This window comes from Aythya marila (assembly GCF_965140915.1).
Source record: "Aythya marila genome assembly, chromosome: 6".
Classification (NCBI taxonomy): domain Eukaryota; kingdom Metazoa; phylum Chordata; class Aves; order Anseriformes; family Anatidae; genus Aythya; species Aythya marila.
This window is the reverse complement of record NC_139047.1, coordinates 28,094,286-28,108,301: the sequence shown is the minus strand read 5'-3', so window position 1 is coordinate 28,108,301 and position 14,016 is coordinate 28,094,286. Positions and strand designations below refer to the sequence as shown.

Here is a 14,016-nt window from a genome sequence, read left to right as displayed (position 1 = left end):
TCACTTCATTTTATGTGCATTGTCAGTCTGTCTTAAAAAGAAATAAAAGTCTGTGTTTTGGCAAGGAAAGATCTCATCATGCCTTTCGAGTGGACAGGCAGTGCGAGAGGTATGACTGTGTGTGACTGAACTGTGCTTACAGTCAAGTTTGGGGCCATTTCTCCCATTCTGGAAACCCGAAGGACAGTATAACTGGGGAATGGTACTAGACGAGATGCTCTCACCATTCCAGTTCTCACCTTGGCATCCCATACAGTGTTAAAGGGCAGAGCTCCCCATAGCTGGGGAATCCTCCTTTTTGCTCCTCAAGCATTCTGAAGTGTTTTTGCTCTAATGTTGTTCCTAGCTGTTGATGAGAGATTTTGTTGCCTGGGTGCACAGCCCCATATGCTATGGGGTTAACAACTGCATAGAAACTTGGAGAATCTGCTTAGTTTTGCAGACCAGTTAAACTTGCGTCTGGTGTGTGTGATGCTGCTGTTGGCATAAATACAGCTTTCAAACCTGGCAACAGCAGTGAGCAATTGCCCCTCTTCTCCCTGTAGTATCTCACCATGACTGTAAATACTTTTATAGACTTTGGCACACCCACGGGTACATAAAATAGAAAAATAAGTAGCTGACATGGAAATGCCCTTTGAAACCCAGGGAATTAATTGAGGTTTAATTTCTCTGGTTATTAAATACTGTTCTTGCAAATCAGCTGCTCTAAGAAACCCATGGCTAAATGTGAACTCCTTTTCACTTGTCCATATTAAAAATCATGCTTGACCAGATAGAGTTGGGCTGGCATCTGTTCCAGTTTCACTGAATCCATATAGAAAGCAACCTGGGAGCAAATCTAATTAAACAGGAGGAGCCATGGTAGCATTTCATATGCATATGTTTACCTTTGTACTGCCAAAGCTGCTCTGGGAATCATCTGCAGGATGGGAACAGCTCTGCTATGTATAATACCCTCTGGCAGTATAGGCCTGTGGGCGCAGTGATGGGGGGACATGAGGAAGGAGGTGACAGGAGAGGAAGGCATGTGCTAAATGGCACTGTTGGAACAGCTGAAGGCCATGTGATGGCCTTTTCTTAAATCGAGGTATTTATTTCTTGCTGATTTCTGTTGCTATTAGAAAACCACTTGGAGTCTTGTGTCAGTGTGTGGCTAGTAGCCAGACGGGTGTGGAGTTGAGGGTTACTGTGGCTGGTGCTTTACACAGTGTGTGTCCTCTGGCATGGCCAGGTTAACCCAGGAGGTGTTGGAGTTCCTGACTGGTGCTTTGCATCTGCTCAGGTGTAGGAGCAGAGCCATATCTTGGCTCGCTGTCAGCCCAGATATGATGGAAGAAAGATGTGGTGAAGGAAGAACATGCTCATGCAAAGCATGGTTTAAAACCTGGTAGATCTGCGCATCGTCTCGTTGGGCAGTGTTCTCATCAGGGGAAGAGACGTGGTTGAGGGAGATGTTTGGGATCAGTCCACAGACCGTGTGTCTGGGCTTCAGTCACTGTGGGATGGCTTGGAACATCTGCGGAACCCAGGTTCAACCAAGTTATCTGGGTTCCCAGGGAAAGAGGTGGAAGTTGAGGGTTTCACTGCTCAGTTGAACCTGGACTTAAATGCTTCTGTAGGGCTGGCATGATGAGAATTACAACATGAAGAAATCAGGACAATGCCTCGTGCTGAATGTGGTTGTGTTTAGGGGCACACATGTTTACCAAATGTGTGAGGTGTGTAGGCATGCCAAAACTTGTTTATTCACGTGTTAAAAATGGAAGATGTCTGTGTAGCAATCTCTGTTGTGCTGTATAGAGTAGGAATCTTGCGGATTATACAAAGAGGTGCTTGTGATGCCTAATGTAGGGAACAAATATAGATTGCCCGTGAAGACATTCCCTTACTCAACCCCTGAGATTCTTGTCAGGAGTTAGCCCAGATGATGCCTGGCTGGCAGCATTAATGCTACTAGATCTAATTTAATTCCTGTGTTGCTGCAATTTCTGGGAGCGGGAAATGAACCTCTTTAATTTTGAATGAGAACAGAGCTAACCTGACTTTAGGTGAAAGAGACTAAAAGCTTGAAGCTTTGGAAGCGTGCTTCCAGGAGCAATCTCTGCCAGGCAGTGGTTTGTAGATGATGCTGAATGTTTCTCCCTGGTGGTGGTAGCTTTTGTGTGCTAGACTCTCCCCTCCCCACCATGCAGACACTGTGCAGGATAGTCACAGCAAATTCTTACAAACAGAATCCAAGTTCATGACTCTTTGGGCCTTCTGAAAACCTAGTTGGATAAAAAAAGGTCACGTTCTTCAGTGGTTTGATTCAATGATAATGTTATAAGGATGCTGGGTCCAGATGAAGCTGCAGATCTGGACACGTCATTAGCACACACTTCTATTACTGGGAGCATGCAAAGGCTTAAATATTCCGTGATTGTTGATCCTTGGAAATAGTGTATGGCACGTAAGCAGAGCCATGCATTCACATACAAGTGGAAACCTAGATGTAGTACAGATACTGTGCATGTGTGAGTAGGTCTGTAAGTTAGGCCCTGAAAAGGAGGAGGCGTACAGGTTTTGCAGGTTGCATTGATTTCTTCTGGAGCATCGCCTGCTGTGTGGCTGGAGGGAGGGAATGCAGGCTTTGCTGCGGTTCCACTGGGCTGCAGAGAACTGAGGAGACGTGGTGAGAACCTGAAGTTCCTCACACATTTGTCAGCAGATGGCAGCAGTCAACCGTGTAGAGCACTTGGACAGAGTGAGCTGTGCTTTCTGCACACACACACGTAGCTGTAATGAGTGTAACTCTCCACCTGGATGGCTTTTGTATTGCAGCCCGCAGAAGCAGCCCATGCAGGAGCTGAAGCAGCTGGATCTGAAGCAGCAGCTGGAGCTGAAGCATCTAAAACCGAAGCTGATTCAGGATCGGTAAGCCTCAAGATAAAGCCCCTTTATGTCCCATCATGTCCTTTTGTTGTACAGCAGACATGTGGGACGTTGGGCTGACAAAAGACGTGTGTGATGGCTTGGGAAAACTCATCCCTGCCACTGCAGCACCTACAGTGGTCTTACTCAGAGGCCAGAGGTAGCTGTTGTGTTTTCCCTGTGTAATACTTAGGGAGAAGCTCAGTGGGAAGATCCCCAAAAAAACCTGTCTCTTCACCCATGCCATGAAGCCAGCCCATGACCTGTGCTGTGTTAAGCTTGTGTTTTCTGCCTGGCTCCTTCTTGCCCACCCGTTACTTTTTCTTTTGTGGGCTCTGCCTATAACCCCTGACTAGCCAGGTTTCCTCTCTTCTTCTGACACTATCAGTGTTCTTAGGGGCTGGAGTAGGTCCCATCTCGTGGTTGCTTGGTTCCTATAGACTGTCACATGTGAGTTGTCAGTTCTCCATGGGCTTTACAAGGACTGCAGTAAATGGAAAATGGTAGCCAGCGTGGTCCCAGAAAAATGCTCTGAATCCTGCCTTAAGCACAGGAGGGCAGTGGTCACCTCTCCTGCCCTCTCACTGCTTCCTTTGCTGTCCTTTGGGTTGCTTTCATCACTGCCTAGTGTGCTGGGAAAATCCACTGAATCCTTGGATAGTGTTGGGAGACCCAAATAGGTTATGGTTTTGATGTGTATCCTCCAGGGTGGGTCTAGGAGCTGCCATTTGGGATTTTCCTTTCTCAGTGATGTTTTTCCTTTCCTGGCTGCTGCCTTTCAGACCTCTCTGCCTGCTGTTGTTGTGGAAACTTTCCCTGCTACTGTCAATGGCACCGTGGAAGGAGGAGCTTCCTCTGAAAGAGCTGACATGCCCCCAGGATTTCTGTTCAAGGTGAGTGCATGCTGGTGGGACACTGAGTCTCTGACAATTGTTCTTGTAACAAGTTAACTACTTTCACTCAGCATGACCATGGGCTATGTCACACTGAAGGGCCTCGGTAGCAAGACAGCACAGATGCATCATGTCCTGAACGTGAGATATGGCACTCTCCTTTTTTGTTTGCCTAACCTGCTACAGGAGTTCTTTTCTTCTGCTTAGTTACGTCCCTGTACTGCTTTTTCAGGGAAATCTGCTGAAAGCAGGAGGGTTGCAAAACTTTGAGGAACCATAGGAGGCTCATCAAATTCAGACAGGTTACAGGCAGCACTGTAGACTGTAGCAGTTGAAGCGGAGGGTTGTGGCTTGAAGTAGAAAGGTGTAATACAGATGTTGATAGGAGATAAGACGAGTACAAAAAAAAAAAAACCACGTGACAAAATACAATCACTTGAAGATTTGAACTGATGCTCTTACCTATGTTTCCTCTCCCTGCTTAGAGGTGGGAGGCTATAATCACTAATACTCTTGAAGTCCAGCTGCAAAAATAATACAGGACACCATTTGAGTGAATACAGTGAATACAGACTTTCTGTCATGTGAGTCTTCAGGGCTGTGTTAACAAGCATGTGGCTCTCCTCTCCTTTCTCTGCAGGTCCAGGCCATGCATGATTACACAGCCACTGACAGTGACGAGCTGCAGCTGAAGGCCGGAGATGTGGTGCTTGTGATTCCATTTGAGAACCCTGAGGAGCAGGTGAGCAGAGAAGACAGGGTGTGTGCCTGGGCTGGGGTGAGCCAAAGGGATTTCTGGAGCTGCTTCTTCCTCCACTAACAGCCTGCTGGCTGGGTGCAGAGCCATCAGTTTGTGGCTGGGAGCTGGCTGGAGAGCCGGTTGTCCTTGTCCTTGTCCTTGCTTCCCGCAACAGAGGAGGACTCTGCTTGTGAATCGAAAGTGGAGACCTTATTCTGCATATAGCATGTGAAGTAGCTGTGGCTTTCTGCCCTTAGAAGGGCATTTGAGTCAAGGCAATGGCTTTCTTGATCAGGAACCCTACAGAGCCCATACCTAGCTCCTAATCTTGATGAACATTTTCTGTGACTACTGCAGTGCAGACTGTGGCGTAGGCCCAGAGCTGACCACAGTCTGTGATGATGTTTTTCTCCCCTTTTAAGAAATGCTGAGGCTCTGAGAAAGAAGCTTGCTTAGGGTCGGTGTGCTACACTTCGGCATAGCAATGCCTATTTCTAAAAGATTGTGTTTGGTCAGGAGATGGCAGCAGAGCCAAAGATGTGAGCAGGATTCCCAGCTCCACGGAACACTTCCCCTGTCCATCTTCAACATGGATTTAACTGGCAGTGTTTTTCTTTAATCTCAGTTATTTCTGAAAGCCTTGAGTAAATCCTCCTCACTTGCTATGTTTGAGGGCTTCCAGCTGATAGAGACTGCTGCAGCTTTACTATTTTGCCTGAGAGTGGTGGTGATTGTGTAACATTCATTCTCAAGTCTCTGGGTTTTTGTTTGGAAAAGGAAGGGAATTCTCCAAATTGATTCAGAAGTCACCAGCTCTTTGATTTTGGCCAAGTCCAGACAAAATCTGGATTCCACAAGGGGTGTGAAGGGAAGGTGTCATGCACTGGCCACAGGACATGTGGATCCTCTGTGGCTCAGCTATTGCCTTTGTGAACTATGGGGTCAGATCTTGCTGCTGCTTGTGAAATGGGAGCTGTAATATGCCGGCAGTTCCCGCAGAGCTGATGCTCTGGGCGGAAGGGTTGTATGGGGAAGAAGCAGTGATTCTTTCTGAAGACAACTCTTCACTGGGTGGGACTGCCCTGCATAAGCATTTGTGAGCATTTCCTTCTCAGAAAGCTTTCTGGACAGGAAATGAGGGGCAGCTCCCCTTCAGTGGTAGGAGATGGCGTTTGTGGAGTGGAGTTTTTCAATGCCCTATGTTTGCACTCTAGCTGGATGTGGGTGCAACAGCCATGAACTCGAGACTCTCCAAGCTGCAGAGGGTGAGCTCTGAGTGTTGCTAACATGATGCTGTAGCTGCACTGAAGCCCTCTAACCCTCCTACAGTGTACTGTGTGCTACAGCTCATTTCCCTAACCCTGACCAAACCCAGCCAGACAGCGTTGGCTGTTAACATGTGCATGAACTGTGCACGTGAGTGGAGGAAGCTTAGGATAATAGGCTGTGATCTGGGTCTCTGTCTTGCAGCTTAGGTGTCGGTGTTCATCAGGCAGGCTGGGATTTATTTCGTCTTGATAGAAGGAGTTAAAGGCAGCAGTGCTTCTAAGCTGGCACTTCAAGTGACGTTGTTCAAAACAGGCAGGGGTCAGTCTGGGTCCTGGTGCCTGATCCCTCCAGCTGAGGAGACCCTTGGTAGCAGGATGCCGTGGGAGTGATGCATGCTGTATGGCACAGATGCTACATGCAAATGGATGAGCTTTTGTGCTTGTTGTGCTGTTAGCTGGAAGATGCCTTCCAGGCACTTGCGCCCAGCACCTGCCACCTAGTTGTTTGTCTTCCTGATATATGGCATGTCAGTCCTTCTGCAGCCCCTGCAACTGGCTGCTGCAGATGGGCTCCTGTCTCACGCCATTCCCATGCCATCCCCTGAATGTTCAACTCTGAGGCAGCAGCAAGGGCTGGCTGAGCCTCAGGCACCCAGTGCAGCCTGCATGGAGCAGGGAGCTCGGTACAGTGGCTGGTCTGAGCTGCTGCCATGTGAAATGCACAGAAAACAGGACGAGGGCAGAAGCTATAAAATGGCCGTGGAAAGCCATGCATGCCCCGTGGATCTTCCCTGGTGTGAGGGCTGCTTCACTCCTGCACCATGCAGGTATGTTTTTAAAGAATACGTTTCAAGGGAGGCAGTGCTTGTCCTTGGGTAAATTCACAGGTAACTCCTGCCAGTTCCACGAAAGAAGTGTAAGAACAACTGTTTGAGCTGCGCACATGCATGCCCTGTATCTCCACGGCTTAGAGCATCTGGTTTCCTGAGCGTTTCTGCCCTGGCAAGTTATGTAGCTAAATGGTGTTGATGTAACTCTAAATGAGTCTGGTGTATACTTCGCTCAGAGGAGCAGATGCAGAGCAAGCTGTTAAGCTTGGAGGCGGTGGTCCCCCATGCAGCTCCATTGCCTCGTGCTGCATTCCTGCCCCACAGGCTGCCCTCCTGCAAAAGGCAGACATGAATGGGCACTTGGAAGCTGCAGGGGTGGCATTGTGGAATCTGCAAGCTCCTAGGCGTGCAGACAACAGGGCAGCCACACACCTGAGCTACAAACAGTGCAGCCTTCCTACCTTGAATATCTCGTTTCCCTCCTGAGTAGGAATCTTGGTGCTGGGCACACTGCAGAGAGCAGGGAGATTGTGGGAAGTCCTGGCTCTCCTCTTGAGCAAGTCCTACTGGGCAGGGCTCCCTTTGCCTCACTCAGTGAAAATTGATCCCTGCTTATGGATCTGGGGGATTAGCACCAGAACAAGGGTGAGCACTCCCAGGGAACAATTCGTCCTTTCCAAAGACCCATGCCCAAGATGGATGGGATGAATTGCCCTGTGGAGGTGCCCGTCTCTTTTCTGGTGATGGAGAATGCCACCACTGCCACCCAGCACAAGAAGGACACGGGAGTATTAGAACAGTTCCAGAGAAGGGCCACAAAGATGGTCAAGGGGCTGGAGCACCTCTCCTACGAAGACAGGCTGAGGGAGCTGGGGTTGTTCAGCCTGGAGAAGCAAAGGCTTCTAGGAGACCTTATAATGGCCTTCCAATACCTAAAGGGGGCCTACAGGAAAGCTGAGGAGGGACTCTCGGCCAGGGAGTGTAGTGATAAGACAAGGGGTGATGGTTTTAAACTAAAAAAGGGTAGATTTAGATTAGATATTGGAAAAAAATTCTTTACTCTGCAGTGGTGAGGCACTGGACCAGGTTGCCCAGAGAAGCAAGGTGTTCAAGGCCAGGCTGGATGGGGCTTTAAGCAACCTGGTTTGGTGGGAGGTGTCCCTGCCCATGGCAGGGGGGTGGAATTAGATGGTCTTTAAGGTCCCTTCCAGCCCAAACTATTCCATGATTCTATTTAGGTAGTAAAAAGTAGGGCAGGTGATTCCCATCCCATTGCCCCACAGAACTGGGGCACCCTGCTTTACTGGGTATAAATTATGACGTTTCTATTGCACTTGCTGATTGTTTACAACATTTCACTGCCTCCAGACACTGGGTCAGATGAGTTTTGGTATTGACTCTGGTGGGGAAGTGGCCTTCTCTCTTTTTAAAGAAAACAATATCATTCTTCTCCTTCTCCCCCATCCTCTACCTGGATCGTCTCCAAGCCAGCTATGAGCATGGCTTTGACGTGCCTTGACATCTCCTTGGCCTGCACTCTTTGAAAAATCCCCACTCTTGTTTATTCCTCAGTGCCTGATCTCTGTTTTTTCCTCTAGGACGAAGGATGGCTGATGGGTGTGAAGGAGTCTGACTGGATCCAGCATAAGGAACTGGACCAATGCCGAGGGGTTTTCCCTGAGAATTTCACAGAGCGGGTGCAGTGAAAGCCCAAGCCCACCGGACACATTTCTGCTGGAAGAAAAAGCAAATTTTCTGGTAGAGAATTGAAAAAGAGCAGCAAAATGAAAAGAAGAGAATTTTAACGGAACAGAAGCCTGAAAAAATTGTCAACTTAAAGGGTGTGTGCTTTTCAAAGGGCAAGGTTTCAGAAGTAAATCGCAATTCAAAGCATTATCAATATATATGAATACTACTACTACTAAGGCAAATCAATTACCTTCTTCCCCCTTTGGTTTAACAGCATTAGGATTCAGAGGACTGACACAGAAGCAGCTCAGTGTGGTTCTGTAAATACTGCATTGACTGAATTGGTGAGATGTCAGTCTGATCCCTGGAAAGCAGCATTTGTCTAAAAAGAGAGTAGAAGCTGCATTTGCTCTTGGGTGGGTTCATCTGTTTTGTCTTGAAGGTGGCTTGCATGGCAACCATAAAAATTCAGCCTTCCCCACGTGTTCAACCTACAGTAGGCCAAACTTTCTGTTAATGCTGTTGAAAAAAAAATATTTAGTGTATAGTGTTCACCAATACAATGTATGTGTGTGTGCGTGTGCATTTATTTTATTCCTTTAAAACGGTGTTACACAAACTGATTTTATACAAGTAAAGACAGAAGAAACTACACAGTAAGGGCATGGAGGTGAAATGTGTGAAGCTGTGCTCAGTCCAAAGTTCTTTCAAATGCAAGCACCTACGTTCTCACGGTAGTGTATTGGCCTGGAAAAAGCTAAGGAAAATGAAAAAAATAAATAAACAAGACAAAATGAGCAGATGGCATTTTAGATGGCTCTGAAATTTAGGAAAGGGAATCTCCTGCCTCCCAAACCCTGTAGGCAGTTTCAGAAAAGCTTAGATTCACATAGATGGAAGATAGCTATCAAATCTGTCTGGTTAGAAAATGTGCTTTTAAAGAAAGACAAGGGAAGAAAACTTTTCTTCTGAAAGAATGTCTAAGAAAAAACACTGAGAAAAAAACAATTTGCTGTCTGTGTTTTTAATTGGCTTTTTTTTTTTTTTTGTGGAATAATATTTCTTATTTTCCTTTGAAGACTTCTGTAAGTGAAATACTGTTAGATCAGCTTTCTCCAGTGCTGTGCTGGTGATCAAGTTAACCTCTAAGAAAACTGGACTCTTAAAGTACTCGTTTAAAACCGCTGCATGACTTCTCGATGTTTTAATGCATTAGAAGAGGAAGGAAGAATATCAAAGTGTCAGTGTCAAGAAGATACCGCGCAGTCTAATACTGATGCTGAGACCTTTCCTAGACCTTTCCTTTGCTCCTGTTTGTTTTGTTTTGTTGTTGGTGGTGTTTTTTTTTTTTTTTTTTTTTTTTTTTTAAGTTTAAACAAGCAGATGACAAAGCTGTTTCAAAGCGCGTATTACAGTTGTTAAAATAAGCCGGTCTGACCCTCCAAGACTCTGTGAAGTCCCGCAAAGGTACTTTAAACTTTACTTGAATACTGATGCAGCTGGCAAGCAGGTCAGGCTATTATTATTTTTTTAATGGCTTCCCACTCTTTACCCCATGATCTTTTTTTGCCTTGAAGGGATTTTTAACAGTGAGGTTACCTCCTGCTGTAAAGGGACAGGATCACTCTCGGAAATAATCTTCCTATATCTGTTAGGAGCTGGCTTTCATCAAAGAAGCATGGAATGCTGACACACACTACTAAAAATCCCACCTTTTCTGATCTGCTTTGATTACTTGTATGACAACAGAAAAAAACAAAAAAACATAGTAGGGCAAATGTGGATTTTTTTATTTTTATTTTTTAATTTTAGTTGAGAGGGAAGGATCAGATTTTGATCAAAAGTATATTTTTGTAAATGCAGAAAGTGCTGGAGTTCCTCCAGCTTTCATCTTCGAAGAAGACCTGTGTTAGTTATTTACAGCAATGTAACAAGTGTCAAAATCTGTCCTGTATACCCCTTCCTCCCCCCACTTTTTTTTTTTTTTTTTTTTAATAAACTTGCAGGAATTTGTATTGTACATCACTGTTAAAAACCCCAATAGTATTTAGGAGTAATTGCTCACGGTACAGAAGGACTGGACTCCGCACATTATAGTATGGTGAGCCATTGCTTTAGAATACTGCCCTGTTAGATTGCTTTTTTTTTTTTTTTCACCAGGGTTGTCTTTATTATTACTTTTTCTTTCCAAAATATCTATTTTTATGCGTTTGTGACTCCCATTACTCCTTTTAAAGAATATTCATAGAAAAATATGCATTTAAATATACATAGAAATATATATATATTAAAAAGCGGGTTGAATCCAATTAACATAATACTGTCAGCTTAAAATGTTTATTTTTATGCAAAACCTGTGGATTATTGTTTTTTAAAAAAAAGACAAAATTCTAAGTACCAGAGCTGTGATTTTTTTGTCTTGCAAGTAATTGTTCTAGAACATTTAGAAAGCTGTGCTGATACCTAATTTATTGTTTGTTGTTGTTTTTTTTCGTTGTTTTTTTTTTTTTTTTTTTTTTTGCTATTGTTGATGATGTCTTCTGCTGTGTTTAAACCAGATGACTGTCCCAACAGAAATCCTTGTAAGGCCTTTTCATTTAATTGAGCTTGCAAAGCAACTATCCAGTACTGTATTATCCCTGCAGAAGTGGTAACGCTCTGCAAAAAAGGGATGTTGTTTTCAGGTCACATGGTTGATGCTCAAATATTGCTAGTGGGGTTGATGTTGCATCTTTCTTCATTTGCTTCCCCCTAACGCCAAAATCCCAGTCCCCAAAAGCCCTTGCTTAGAGCAGGTAGCTTGGGTAACCTAGATGTTGCATTGCTTGCAAATTGGTGCACATCACATCACAGATTCTAAAAATGCAGGATCGGGCCTGCACTGTGTAAATTGCCTTACGTGAGAGTAGGATGGCATGGCAGGAAGCTTGTAGATGGCAGTGTTCTTTGGAGCCAGGATGTCTCTTATCTCCTGGATTATGTTCAGCCCATAACAGGCACAACTCCTCTGATTTTCAGTATTTTTTCATCTACTAAATACCTCGATTCTGGTTGGTATTACCTGGTGAAATAAAATTCCCATTTTCTTTGGCTTAGGACTGATTCAAATAGGAATAGGGGCAGTAAACTCCAAGTAGGCTGTGCCCACTGTTTTTTTCAGTTTGCAGGCTGAACTGAAAAACCTGGGGAAAAAAAGCTGTAAGGGTAACCTGAAGTTGTAAGGGTGACCTTGAGACAATTTTTTTTTTTCATTTTGTCAGTGAAATTAAAAAGGGAAAAATCAAAACATAAACCAATACTTTCAAACAAAAATGAAGCATTTCATTTTTAGGGTTGCTTTTTCACTTTTTTAAAACCATTATGACTTGGGCTATAAAAAGTTGCTTTGAAGCGCAAATGTGAAACCTGTTCTGCAAATGCTGAAAGAAAATGTTTTATCGTTAATAGTCTTTTTGCCTTTGCCTTTTTTTCTTAGTCTGATGAATAGTTTCAGTTAACCCCAAACTGCATTTTTTGGTGAATCCATTATCCATTGAAGAGAACCCAAAGAAGCCTGTTTTGCCCGGTTCTGCTCCACTGACAGGTACACTGGACGCATTTCAAGGATTACCTGGTATCTAAAACCAGCAAACCTGCTGTTTCCCCATATTCTACTGGATTGTTTTACTGGGTGAACAATAAAGGCATCTCTCAGCCCTTGCTATTGACTGGTTTTTAGCCTGACTTAGACATTCGTTATCAATCTCAGTTTGGTCATGGATTTATGGCTGTAGATATGACACTTCTCCTATTTGAGCCTAATCCCATTGTGCAGCAAGAATTATCATTTGCCCAAGTGATGAGAGAAATAAGGCATTGTTCTTTCTCCCTTTTTATCTTTGTCTTAGCAATGTCAGTAATAAATCTTTACTAGGTGGAGTCAGGGAAAGAGGTCCCAGGGTGAAGATGAATGCGCTGTTCCAGACTCCCTCCTGCTCTGTTTCTTTCCACGGGCAGTCCTCAGCTGTCTGCTTTTGCCACCTTTGCACTTCTTGGCTGTGGAGGTCATGAAGCAAAAGGGATTGTGCAGGCTTCATTCCAGGTGTGCAGAGTTAGTCCAGCTTTGTGATCTGTTTGCCACACTTTGTGGAACCACTGGCTCTGTGTTCGCCAGTTGTAGTAGCAGGACCCTGTCCTGTTGTGCTATCCAAAGACCATACCCAAGGCAAACAGCCCCAAGTCAGAGGGGTCTTTTATAGCCTGGAGCAGGTTGTAAGAGCTTCATATTCTCCCTGGAATCAGGGTGTCAGCTCAGTTTAGTTTTTCATCAGCCTTTTGAAAGGAAAAGGCCCAAGGCATTTATCTTCCGCTCCCTTAGCGTGGCTGTTGGCCCCACTCAGAGTATGACCTTGAGGTGCAGTTGCCAGAGATACTACAAAAGAGGTGAGAGCAAAAATCCCACAAATAGTGGGGTGCCTAAGGTCCTCTTGACTTCAGAAGTCTGTGTCTTTCAGACTGCTTCCCAACCTCTTCTGTGCTCTTTGAGGTTGACGTTAACATAGGGCACCCTCAACCAGCTTGAAGCTAGAAGATGCACAAACTTCAGCAAATCCTGCATAGTGCAGCTTGATAATGCTGATAACAGGAAAACAAGCAAAAGCTTTTCTTCTCTGGGCTGCCAAAGGAAGCTGTTTCATGCCACATAGGTACCATCACAGCTAGTGCTGTTGCAGGCACCTCTGCTTGCATGCTCTTGGACATTTCTGAGTAGCAAACTGCTGACAGAGAAGGGTGCTGGGCTGTGTCACCAGCCCGTGTAAGCTGGCACAGGTGCTGGCACATGGAGGCTGAGAATTAGAAGGCCACTTCAGAAATTGTATTTATGAAACTAAGTGGAGAAAAACTACAGCTGTTAAGACTGATCTGTATGAGTTTGTATTTTGATGTGTCTTCTGGCTATAATTCCTTCACTTGTTTTTTACAGTGTATTCTGCTGTTCCTGTCTCTAGTCTGCATTTCACCTAGATGCTCCCTACATGAAACCTGCCAGATGCAGGTCTGGGCTTATTGCTTCTCTTTAACTGAATCAAATTGCAACGACTTTGGCAATGTGCTGGCAATCTCTTTTCCTTCTGTTAATTCAGTGTCTGGGTTTAACCACCATGATGTGAGAAATGTTTGGATTTTGGGTGTTGTTGTTTTTTTTTTTTTTTTTTTTTTTTATTTTATTTTAATTATTTTAATTCTTGTTTTGTTTAAACAACGCTGAACAACCCCCATTGTATTCAGAGCTGTGATGCCCAGTTCCAGTGACAAGTACTAGATGGATTTGTCCCATTCTGTTTCTTGGCAATGTTCAGAAATACAATTTGTGTCATCCTAAGTCCTGTGTCAGTTTCTCTCTCTCTATTTTCCCCACCTGAAAACCTCAGAACAATTCAGGACTTCTTTCTCCTGAAAGAGGTGAGTAACCTCAAAGAGCTGGGTTTGGCCACGTGCTATTGATGCTGGGAGTTTGTACAAACACGTGGGGTGGAAAGGGTGCTGCTGGTCCTCCCCTGAAGGAGTTCAACAGCAGAAGAAACTGCTCCAGCAGCAATCTGTTTGTTGGAAGGAGCAGGCACCAAGTGAGTTCAACTTAGGGAAGAAGAGGAGATATTTGCTTTTTAACAGCTACTAACCCCGCTGTGGTGTGATTTTCATCC

At 44.8% G+C, this 14,016-nt stretch overlaps 1 protein-coding gene across 7 annotated transcripts in view; it reads left to right on the top strand.

Annotated features, from left to right (window-relative positions):
• The window catches only part of BIN1 (bridging integrator 1), a 91,935-nt gene extending 78,241 nt beyond the window's left edge, over window positions 1-13,694 (top strand). For 4 of the 7 annotated variants that reach the window (XM_082763672.1, XM_082763670.1, XM_082763674.1 and 1 more), the window contains 4 exons: window positions 2,824-2,916; window positions 3,696-3,806; window positions 4,447-4,548; window positions 8,242-13,694. In XM_082763672.1, the coding sequence (XP_082619798.1) occupies window positions 2,824-2,916; window positions 3,696-3,806; window positions 4,447-4,548; window positions 8,242-8,349 (414 nt within the window). In that variant the 3' untranslated portion in view covers window positions 8,350-13,694. Of the gene's footprint in view, window positions 1-2,823; window positions 2,917-3,695; window positions 3,807-4,446; window positions 4,549-5,759; window positions 5,811-8,241 lie in introns of all 7 variants that reach the window. The other 3 variants (XM_082763668.1, XM_082763671.1, XM_082763669.1) reach the window with 1 other exon arrangement.
• The last annotated feature ends 322 nt before the right edge of the window (window positions 13,695-14,016 follow it).